At 43.4% G+C, this 12,560-nt stretch overlaps 2 protein-coding genes across 3 annotated transcripts in view; one reads left to right on the top strand and one right to left on the bottom strand.

The window, feature by feature from the left end:
* The window catches only part of LOC137418497 (uncharacterized), a 164,958-nt gene that overhangs the window by 103,253 nt on the left and 49,145 nt on the right, over positions 1–12,560 (top strand). Inside the window, exon 17 of the mRNA XM_078781286.1 lies at positions 8,042–8,218. Coding sequence (XP_078637412.1) covers positions 8,042–8,218 — 177 coding nt within the window. The remainder of the gene's footprint in view (positions 1–8,041; positions 8,219–12,560) is intronic.
* The window catches only part of URM1 (ubiquitin related modifier 1), a 244,980-nt gene that overhangs the window by 212,107 nt on the left and 20,313 nt on the right, over positions 1–12,560 (bottom strand). The gene's annotated exons all lie outside the window — the stretch shown is intronic.

Raw genomic sequence — 12,560 nt, 5'->3', positions numbered from 1 at the left:
CACTATTTCACACCTTTCCTCCCTTGAACAGCGGGAGTCCTCCATGAGATGCATTCCGATGTAAATCACTTCAAAGTACCCGAATAGCCCTCCCTGGAATCGCACCTTTAACATTACCGGCACCGCCCTTTCTTGGTTCAAATCCTACCTCTGACAGACACAAATCCACTGCTCAACTCTATCCTGACGGACTGCATCACTGAAATAAATCCTGGCTTCAAATCAACTTTCTCAAACTTAACTATGATAAATCTGAAATAATCGCATCATCTTCCTTCGAACTCAGAGCACACTGACACGGTATCCATCAAACATTGGATTCATATTTCCACAGACCTCCACCACTCTGTTAAATCCTAAACATGCCCAATGGGCAATCCCCTCTGCTCAGGGCTGCAAAATGCTGGATTCTAACCTTCCCAAACACAGCTCTTGTCCGCCAGGCTGCAAATTCAAAGCATTTACAGTCCCCCTTTTTCCCATACACTAGCCAGTGTAAGTCAGCCAAACATAAACAAAGAGGTTCCAGCGAGCTGTGACCTCCATAACTCTAAACAACTCCACTGGCACTTTTTAAAACAAACTTTCCCAGTCACTTACTAAAATAAAGTGCAGCTCTTGTCCGTAGATATACGTTAACCAAGGTTACATGAGACTTGACAACAATAGTACTGCCCCGTGGAGCAAGGCATCAGAGACAACTCCCCTCCACCTTGACTTACCCCAGGTAGAATTTGGCTACCTACAGAGAAAGTACCTGCACAACACATTTACAAACCAATTCGTCCCCTCGTATTAGGGGACATCACAAATGTTCCACCACAATTCACAGCAGGTGACCACCCACCTGCCTTCTGTCGAAGTCCAGTTCAATTTTCTGAGTTTCCATTCACAGACAGACAGACAGACGAACCCCCAACGTACTAACAGGATGGTCTCACAGAGGCCATTCCATTCAAATCTGTAGGCTGCCACGATTCTTCCCGCCAGGACACACCATCATAGTCACCATAGTCACACGACACGTCAGCAGACACAGTGAATGACATTCGACACCATAACAGACACCGCAGACACTGCTCCTCCTTGATCCATATCTGCAGACGCAGTCAGACAACCCAGTCGGACAGACAGACTGGCTCCACATTACAACTGCAAACATCCGAAATGACAACAGCTAACACCAAATATTTATTGTCCCCCTTTCAGGGAAGTCAAATCAACCACCATTAAAGCACAAAACAGAAAACGACCATATACTCAGAGTATATACCATATACTCAGAGTGAGACCCGAAAATCAAGCAGACAGACCGACAATCGAACCTGTCTTTCGACACTGCCGAACGACAAGTCTGCAGACACTGAGGGAGTGACATTCGACCCCCAGTAGACACCGCGGACACCGCTTTGGTCCGCACCTGCAACTCCATCACGCGCCTCCAACTTCTTTTTCGGCGCATCGATCAACACAAATGTACCGACGCATCTTATATTCTACACATTGCTATCCAACCTTTCGCCACAGTCCCATCACAAACAATGTATCTCTCGCGGCATGCATGGCGGGAATCACACTCGTATTGCACCAACATGGAATTCGAGCACATTCCATAGTTGCGAAAATATTGTGCTGGACAAGATATTATTATCATCGACTTGCGCTTTCACACGCATGGCAAAGTCCACGGATGTACAAAGTCGAAGTGCCCTCTCCCTTAATTGATCCACACTGCACCTCGGCACACATCCTCAGATAATTAAATACATGTTTTAATCCAAGCGTGCATCCTCGCACCCGCTCCACCATCACCACACACATACCCCGCATCACATAGGAGTATCAATGAGCCGGACAGCAAATGCCATATGTCTTCGTCCCAAATCGAGGGCAAAATTTTCACAATGGCAAACAATTAATATATTGTCCACATTCATCTTGGTCACCCCAACCCATCCTGGCTCTCCCCAAGAGCTCCGTGTCCGGACAGACAGACAGATAAACAGACCGGGTGAAACCATAACCATCCATCCTTCCGATTGGACTCACGCCAGCATCACATGTCATTCTTGCCTTCATTCAACGCATTCTGCCATCCCAAGTCGGCCAAATACAAGCCCCGGCCATGCCGTTGAATAAACACCCAGTCGGTTGACAGCCTATCATTTTTGACTTTTACTCCCATTCTCCCTTGCTACATCTGGAGAGCCGTTAATGTGGGGATGTAATTGAACACTTGTTTTAAAGCCCTGTCTACACATGCTCTCCATAACATACTCATTATTCCCTGCCAATTTTCCCCAGCAGACTGAGTCCCACATGGCATCTCAAAATCTAAACTGATACCTTTTATTTCTTCCTAAATGTACTCATCCGGATTGCCCAACGCCTGCAGGCAATTTGGGGAACCCCTTGTCAATCAATGACACACATCAATGACACACACACAATAAACACAAATTCACGCTGCTATGACAGATCATTCATTCCCTTATACACACATACCATGTGACTGACCCTTCATTCTCCATGCCTTTCTCCTATCTGGTACCTGCGCTTTTCTGATTCCAGTTTAATTTATCCTTCTCCAAAAATCACATAAACATTTCCTATTTCCACATATAAGAAATAACCAATATCTCCCTTGAGATACAAAACAAAACGCTTCCCACTCAGCACACAACATACATGTGCTCACTCCAACACATCACTTCAAGCTACCTCATCACTCGCATTGTTCACACACACGAATGCGTCCCCTGCTTGTGCACAGCATGGTCCGCATTCCTGTCTCGATTCTGTCCCACCTCGCTGTTCCCCGCGAGGCAGCTACTCCGTTGCCCCGGCAACCTGCCTGCATGTCTCGGCTCGCGTGTTCACAGCTGGATTCCACACACCTCGTACATTATAATCCTCTCCGTTTTATTTCTCCAGATCTAACCTCATCTCTTGTCCAGAAAGAGCTAATACTTGACCTACCTATAGCATATTGTCAGAACTCCTTCCTTTGGGTAAAAACTGCACCGGATGTGCATGCCTTAAATCCTGAGACAGGACAAAGAAGGCCTTGAGGGGGGGGGGGTTTATCAGATACACACATCCAGTGCGTAGCTTAACTTAAAATACTCATCGTCCTACCTTCCTTGGGCTAGTCCCTCCAGCGGGTCGAAGATCGGGCCGCCCCCCGATCTGTAATACCCTTCTCTTAACACAGTACTCACGCCGGAGTATTCTTAACACCAATATCTATTACCCATTCTTATCCTTATTCTTCCATATCCTTATAAAGGTGCAACCTCCCAATGTGGCTGGTTGCATCATTTTCTTACCTGGCTCATTTTAATCCTTTATTCACCTGACTCGGCCACCCGAATGCGTCGAATACACGCACTCTGTCTCCAGAACTCAAATCATTCTAGTTTACTTCAGATTGAGTATTACTCCGACATACCTTAATCTCCCTTAAGATATTTAATTAACGTGCACGGAACATTTTCCCGTCCATGCGCCCAGGCGATCGCTCCCAGCGCACGGCAGCATGACCCCCATTTGCAAGAAGCAGCTCGTGATGCGTACAAGGCGCAAGGAAGCGCCCCGAGGCCATCCACCGAAAAATCCTGCCTTTTAATTTACCGCGCCGATATTTCCCTCATCCGGTCCTCCCGCGGCGCTAACTCGCGGTCAATGCTTGTATAGCGCTTCTAACTTGTCTAACTTATCACCCATGCCAGGGCTTTCCTAAAGGGGTTCTCCCTTCTTAACTTAGCTTAACACTTATCCTGGCCATCCTCCTTGGGTCTTCGTTAGCCCGCAGCCAATACTTTCTCTGGTTACTATCAACCCCATCAACTCCATCTTGTCTCTAGACTGCCCTGCCTGGGAAGTTCTTGGCTTTACCAAGAAGTCCCCCCTTTTTGCTAACTGACCCCCATTTCTTGGTTCATCAATAGACAACTTGTTACCCGAGCCAAATAGGCCTGTACTTACACACCAGATTCCAATTTGTTCGTGATCCAAGCACGGAACGACGAAATGGAAGACAGACAGCCTGAGTAAGTAAACGGAGCTCAATTTGGAAAGACCCCTCAGTATGAAAACTCACGTTAATCGAATCAGTGCTGGCCAGCCTCTCCGCTGAGTCCCCACAGGGTCTGCCTCCCAAATATCGCTCAGAGTCGGATCCCACTTCTGACACCAAAATGACGAGAATAGAACCATGTTCCACACCTTGAGTTCAAGAGATAACAAGATTTAATGATGAACCAATATCACAGCGCTGTGGAGGGTGTAAGAGTCATACCATTCACAAATGAACAGCATGGCCACATACACTCCTGAGTTCCTTACAGAAAGAACTTCCTTATATACTTGCAGAGTGTGATAAAAATCTCCGCTAATTTTGGCAAGTTTCAGCAGTATAATACACAATGGGGGAAACGTTGACCAGTACCCCCACCCTTGTCCTATCTTCTTTGGCATGAGCAAAGGGCAAGATGCGGGAGGGAGAAAGAGCACCGTGACATTCTCAAAACTTATCTTCCATGTTGGCTTTTGGTCAAGGACAGACAGACGCGTTTTCACTAGGGGGTCTAACGGAGCAAGCGGTTTCACTATCTTTCTACATTTTTTGGCACAGTTGGAAAATATAGCATAGTTAAAAAGCAAGAGGGAACATAGTAAGCTTTATCCTTTTCACAAAGCAACCATTATTAAATGCAAACCACAATTACATAAGGCACAATAAAAGGCATGATCTCGACATACATACACACACACACACACACACACATACATACATACATACATACATACATACATACATACATACATACATACATACATGTATTAGTAAAAGGCCCGTCAAATATGAAGGGTTGGAACAGTTTATTTTACAGTGCAGCCTTGCAAGCGTGCCAGAGTTTGAAGCCTCGGCCTCACATCAGGTGTGCTTACATCTCCTTTATTTATTTGACTTCCCCGGACCGATGTAAATGAATACTCGTTTTACTATGCGCACGTTGCACATCACATGCAGCGAATTTCACCTCCATGTGCCTTGTATTTTTTATTTAAGAAAACACGCTTCTGTTTACCGCCCTTGAAGCTTGGTTAGCAAGTCACCGTGCACGATTCCAATAGAAGTCATAATTATTTTTTTTATGGAAAATGTTTTTAAAGTTTTTCTATCCTCAAAAAATAGACCGTAGTGAACACACAATCGTGTTGAAACATTGACCTTTAAAACCCAACTTAAATCGTCCTTATGAACGGCGACAGACAATTCCATGCATGGCCAAACACAAACTTTATACAAGTAGATATTTCGAAGATCCACACTCTGTCATGTAATTTTTAATGAAATACCACACATCCATCTTAGCATCCTCGTATCCCTTCTTTCTATTCTTCTTTCCGCTTTCATCTTATTGTCCATGTTTCACTACCACACAATAGGTCTGGCCTTTTTGATTTCAATGTACCATACTCTTCACACAGTACTAACCATAAAAACTCTTCTTCCATTTTGTGTTGTCTTGTAGCACATGTTGTGCACCCCCCTCCCTCTCCCACCCGCCTACTATTGGATCATTTCAGTAAAAAATAAATAAATAAACAAGACCGAAAGTCTAACAGCGGCGTGGCGGGGCTTGTATGATGCTTTTATTGAAGAGGATAGTATGACCTTGGTGGAGATACCAGAAAGCAAATAATGTAAGTATTAAATTATTTTGAAGTACTCTAAGTCTCTAAGCTGTTTGTCACCTTGGAAGTGAAGAGATTGCATTGAGACACTGGTTTATTTTATATGTTGGTCAGTTTGTCAACACTATCAAAGTGACCTCAGCACCATCCCGACACAAAACACGGTGTGTGTTACGGAAGGAGGTGTTTTGCGGCGGCCGGAGTACAAATCCTGCCACCAACTTCCTTGAGAGAGGACCCAGTGAGTTGGTACTCATTTTGCCGACCTCGGAAGGATGACAGGCTGAGTCACCCACACCTGGTGTTAATTCAACAGCTGACCGGAATTCAAACTCAGGACCCTAGGATCCCAAGCCCTCCACCCTAACCATTAAGCCAACACCAGGCTTAGGGTGGTTGGAGGCAGTCCTTAATCAAAGTTTTAATTATATATGATCTGGGGAACATGCACCCCCCCCCTCCACCCCCCATCATATATCAATCATCACCCTGTTGTCATAATTTAAGTTTCCCCCAATCATCAAGTGTGATAATTTGCCCCAACCAGGTATATGACGTGAAATTTATGAACGTTCCCTAAAGGGTGTTGAAAGAAACATAACTGGCAAAGCCAAATGGCATTACATTCTATCTTTCAGAAGTGTAATTGTCAGCTATAAAACTCACCCAATATGTAGGATAAATATGTGAGGGACATACATACATATGGAGAGACAAACGCTGTAAACATAGGAACCAAACATCTATGCCGTAAAAAAGAATTTGTTTAATCACGAATTTGGCAGTTCTAAAAGCTTCTTTGTGAGTTTGAAGAAGAGGAAGAAGTGCTAATGTATGGTTTATTCACACAACAGTTTGAACGGAAACATTTATTATTCTTTGACTGGAGAAACCCTTTAGAAGGACACGGAACGGCATACAAAATTATATCTACACATTAGTGATATTTTGCGAAGCAATATACAAATATATGAAACTATACAGAAGGAGCCCGCAAACAACAACAACCACAGCCACGATAACAATCGAGTGTTATAAAAGATCCTTATTTTCACGTGTTTTACTTCATGTGTTTCACATGCTTGTTTGTGTTTTACACTGAATGAAAAACGTAAAGGTAGGGTATGCAGATTGTGATACATGACAGGTTCAACGATATGTCCGGCCTGAACGGCATATGAATCAAAATGGCGGTGTGTGGAGTCAGCCGTTGTACCACCGTAATGATATCACATCACCCCTGTCATGTGACCAGATCCTCAGCTCTGATTGGTATACCTTTGAGGGGACACACATACATAGGGACAGACACATACTGTTCTAGATGGCTTTGCCTTATGGGCTACACTGTAAAAATATAAATAAAAAGGAGTCCTACCTAGCATACTAACGAAATACTTATATACACCTCCACCTTCCTTCGATCTCTGCTCCACCTGGCTTGTTAATCTTCTATTCTTCTGTTCCTTCTTCTGAACCTGTTCTGCAATCATCGTCTCCTCCAGCCTCCCTGCCCTCATTTCATGGAATACCCAGACAGTCTTCATAGTTTTCTTTCTAAATGTTTAAACTTCCTTCTCCCTTGTTGCATACTCTCTTCTATTACAACTCACTTTTCTTCATCCTTTTCAAAAGGCTGTCTTCAAATTGCTCTTTCAATCATTCTGATTCAAAAAATTCAATCTCTTACAGAGTCTTCCTTTCTCCAATCTCTAAACTCTCTTTTATATCACCCCTCCTGTAATGTTTTCAAACATATCTTTGACTTGAAAATCTCAAGAACCCCAGTTTGCATTGGATGTCCAAAAAAACAAAAAACAAATCCAATCTCGTCCAAAAAATATATCTCGTACCTTCATTTATTGCCAGTTAGGCATAAGTCATTGACTCGGAATAACAAAACTGCTTTTTCATAGTTTTTTTTAAATTAACCAGCTATATTGACTGATCTGTTATGACAATTTTTTAACGCTTCTACTTACATTTAAGCTTAATACTTACTGATAAACCCATACTGTATTTTAAAATGTGAAAAGTGAAGGGTTCTGCAACTCCTGATTTTTTGAAATTGCTCTTTGGAGTGGCCATCCCTACTCAGTAGAAGTAGTATTGCAATAACATCTATATCCATCACACCCATAACCATCTGATCTAAATATTTGTTGATAATTATCATTGATGAATGATGTATGTACAAGGTCTGAATCATATGATCCTATAAATCTATTGAAAGAAGCTTCAATGACTTGCATTACATGACCTCCTGTGTTATACTTTCAACTTTCCAAACGCTATACTGACTTAATTGCTTTGTACTTTATTTTATCATTTCCTTCAGCCTGCAGGATATTAGAGCAAAACAAGTGCAATCTAATGCAGAGGAAGACGTTGCTATAGTTTTTGTTGCTGTCCTGGCAAAGGAATTTCAGTTCAATGATCGACGACAAAAAGTGGTGATATTACAAATGTCTGCTGGAGCGTGGGTTAATCTGGCAACCATGACTGTTGTTGAAAGGTGTGTTTTTTCTGCACTCTTATAGTATAAATGCATTTTTACATTTCACAACAAACATTACTTTAAAGGACATTTTGTGAAACACTGTGTTTTTAACAGATTTCGTGCAATTTTTTTTGTTGTTGTTCAAAAGGTTAATCTTAATTATAACCTGTAAACATGTGCTGGAGTTCTGTCATTTAGTGATTACCTATTTGCTGGCCTTTTCTTGTACTGATGTGTACTGTAATCAGCGTCAGCATTAGTAGTTGGAGTGATTGATTGAGATGGAGAAAAATTCGAGTTCCTGACAAAGTGGATTAATTTTCCCAAAACTTCACACAAAATTACAGCACAATTAGATAATACCAGCTCCTATTGTTCATTTCTCTGCACTAGAAATATCCGCTCCAAATAAGAGCGACCAGAGAGGTGAGGTCATGGGCATGCGCACATGCTCACCATCTGGATGATGGTGTTAATATTATTTTTCCTCATCTTTTTCTCCTCTACTTCTTCTCCTTCTCCTTCCTCTTCTTCTTCTTCTTCCCCTTCTTATTCCTACGTTCTTGTGAATCTTGACCCAAGTCTGTCACAAACTGGCTGGCCAGGCCTGACGTTCGACTAAGGTTAGGGCAGAAATTTGTAATTTGTTCATGGTGCGGGTGATAGCTTGCCTACTCTTCATGAGGGACACCGTGAGATCTTTAACATCCAAAAAATAATGCCAGCAAACGGGATGTCCAATTTAATGTCCATCAGAGGGACGTCACACACATTGATGAATCACCTTGCCTCTGAAACACCAGAATGACATTTTGTCATTGACCAGGAGCAACAGTGCCATGCATAATCCTGCTTGGGCATCAGAGCAGCCCTCTTCAGGGGTAGTACTACTCCATCCACATGGAGAAGGGGAAAGAAAAAGTGCCCCAAAGAAACCTTGCTCCACTTAGGCTTACTGGCCTACCACAGCAAGTTGATCATCCATTTCTGTGGTCGAGAAACAACAAATCAAAGGAAGCTAACAAATGTAACAAGACATTAAATATTGGTGACTGGAATATGCACACACTGCAAGACAACGGCAGCTGCCTCGAACATTGAACAACCGTTATTGCCCGCGAATTGGCAAGATGTGGGATAGATGTTGCCACACTCAGAGACTCGTCTACCTGGTACATGCCATTCGAGCAACGAGGCTTCGTTTGTAAGTTCTACTTCAGTGGCAAGCCAGAAAGTGAAAGTCGTCAGGTGGGTGTTTGTTTTGCGATCAAAACCAAACATATAAATAAATCCTTCTAGATGTTCTCCCAACTGGTATCGATGAACATCTCATGACTGTGTGACTCAAATTTGACAATGAACGCTATGCTACCATCATCAGTGCATACACCTCGACCATGATAGATACAGATGAGGACAAAGAGCAGTTCCACGATGACCTTTCAGAAGTTATACAGTTAACATCGCTTAGTGACGAGGTAATTTTTTGGGGGACTTCAACACCCGAGTGGGACGTGACTATGTTGCGTGAAAAAAGGTGGTTGGACATAATGGCATCGGCAAAGAGAACTACAATGGTACTTTGCTGCTGATGCTATGTTCAACCAATGAACACGTCATTACAAACTCCTTGTTCCAATGCGATGATAAATACAAAGCTACATGGATGCATCCACGCTCTTTAAACATTGGCACCTCATTGATTTTGTCATCGCCAGGCAATGCGACTGTCATGAGAGGCTCTAACTTTTAGTCTGAACACAGGCTTGTTGGGAGTAAAATGTCGCTTGAGATCAAGCCTCCCATGAGAAGGCCTTGCTTTCAAATGTCCCTGCTCTCAAATGTCCTGTTTGTGTGCTTCCCCCTCTCTCCCCATCTTGTCTACCACTCCCCTGATTATGTTTTATGTGTCTGTTTGATTTTTTTGTGTGATTAATGTTAGCTCTTTCACGAGCCTCAATCTTGTATACAAAAATAAACAAATAATAATAATAATAAAAAAATCTAAATAAAAAGGCAACGAATCAAGCCTGCTGCAAAACTCAATAGGGTACGCAACAGCTTAAATGCAGCTGTGCAATCACAGCTTCAGCAACATCTCAATGCCAGCTTAGAACAACTCGATCTACCTACTACCAAATGTTGAAGATATAATAATAATAATAACATTGTCAAACATTTCAAAATCTTATTTAATATTAAATAAAGTTTCCTTACTTGTGAAAAGTGGTGGTTTTGGTCACTTTCAACTCGCGGGAATTGCTGTGATTGCAGCCGAAAGCAAAACAGTACATTGAACATGAACACCATGTTTTAAACTGAAACCAGTGACATGGACAGCCTACCTTGGCTATGGTAATCCTAGGTGGAGGTCATGACACCACTCACCACCGAAATAACACCACAGCAGGGTTCGCTCCAGTTATATATTTTATTGAGGAACTTATAAAATGTATTTCATTGAGGAACTTATGAAACTTCTTCGCTACCTTACTACATCCGCTGGGACCCCAAAACGTTCCACAGAAGGTTTTGCAGGTATAGCCCTAAAACTGAGGGAGCAGTTTCGGGATGGACAGACAGACACTCCTGCTTTATAATAGATTTTTAAAAATGTATATGGCTCTCTCTCTCTCCCTCTCTCCCTCTCTCCCTCTCTCCCTCTCTCCCACTCTCTCCCTCCCTCTCTCCCTCCCTCCCTCTCTCCCTCTCTCCCTCTCTCCCTCTCTCCCTCTCTCCCTCTCTCCCTCTCCCCCTCTCTCTCTCTCTCTCTCTCTCTCTGCCTCTCTCTCCCTCTCTCTCCCTCTCTCCCTCTCCCTCTCTCTCTCTCCCTCTCACCCTCTCTCCCTCTCTCTCTCTCTCCCTCTCTCTCTCTGCCTCTCTCTCGCTCTCTCCCTCTCTCTCTCTCTCTCTCTCTCCCTCTCTCCCTTTCTCCCTCTCTCTCTCTCTCTCTCTCTCTCTCTCTCTCTCTGTCTCTCTCTCTCCCTCTCTCCCTCTCTCTCTCTCTCTCCCTGCCTCTCTCTCCCTCTCTCCCTCTCTCCCTCTCTCCCTCTCCCCCTCTCTCCCTCTCTCTCTCTCTCACTCCCTCTCTCCCTCTCTCTCTCTCTCTCCCTCTCTCCCTCTCTCTCTCTCTCTCTCCCTCTCTCTCTCTCCCTCTCCCTCTCCCTCTCTCCCTCTCTCTCTCTCTGCCTCTCTATCTCTCTGCCTCTCTCTCTCTCTCTGCCTCTCTCTCTCTCGCTCTCGCTCTCGCTCTCGCTCTCTCTGAAAAAGTAAGTACACCCCATTTAAAGTTTTGACTTTTTCAACATATTTCAACATACAGCTATTTGATCTTCATTTCAACAATATTGATAGATAAAGGTGATATAATATAACAAATATCATGAAACATTTACATTTTGTAGTCCATTGTATAATTTAAATAAACATAAATGAAAATTTAGCATGTGGAAAAAGTAAGTACACCCCTACATTTATCACTACTTCAAATACCTAAAATTAGAATCAGGTGCACCAGCTCAGGTGCAAATGATTAGAACATCGTTAGAGAGGATCTTGGAGGAACCTGTCTTATTTAAACCTCAGACATTTAGTTTGGTTTGCTCTTTGTTGTTGAAGTGTGCTGCGTCACCATGTCGAGATCAAAAGAGCTCTCTGAGGCCTTCAGAAAGAAGGTAAAAGCTGCCTACGAGTCTGGGAAGGGATTTAAAAAGATCTCCAAACAATTTGAAATCAATCATTCGACTGTCCGGAAGATCATCGACAAGTGGAGAAGATTCCAAACAACTGCCAACTTGTTCAGGCCAGGCCACCCCAGCAAGTTCAGCCCAAGAGCAGAACGCAAGATGCTGAAAGAAGTCTCCAAGAACCCCAGAATGTCATCACGGGACCTACAGGTAGCTCTTGCCACTGTTGATGTCAAAGTGCACGAGTCTACCATTAGAAAGAGGCTGCACAAATTTGATCTACATGGGAGGTGTGCCAGGAGGAAACATTTGCTGTCCAGAAAGAACATCACGGCAAGACTAAAGTTTGCCAATGAACATCCAGGCAAAGACCAGCATTTCTGGAACAATGTGCTCTGGACAGATGAGTCAAAGGTAGAGCTATTTGGCCACTGTACCAGAAGACATGTTTGGCGAAAACCAAAGACAGCATTTGACCACAAGAACCTGATACCAACTGCAAAGCATGGTGGTGGAAATATTATGGTTTGGGGCAGCTTTGCTGCATCAGGGCCTGGGCAGCTCACCATCATAGTATCCACTATGAATTCTTCATTGTACCAAAGGGTGCTTGAGGATAATGTGAGGCCATCTGTCGGAAAGTTGAAGCTCAACCGAAGGTGGACCCTGCA

This window comes from Myxine glutinosa, chromosome 7 (genome assembly GCF_964187855.1).
Source record: "Myxine glutinosa chromosome 7, kmMyxGlut1.1, whole genome shotgun sequence".
NCBI lineage: Eukaryota > Metazoa > Chordata > Myxini > Myxiniformes > Myxinidae > Myxine > Myxine glutinosa.
Note: the sequence above shows the minus strand (reverse complement) of the source record. Positions and strands in the feature narration are given on the sequence as shown.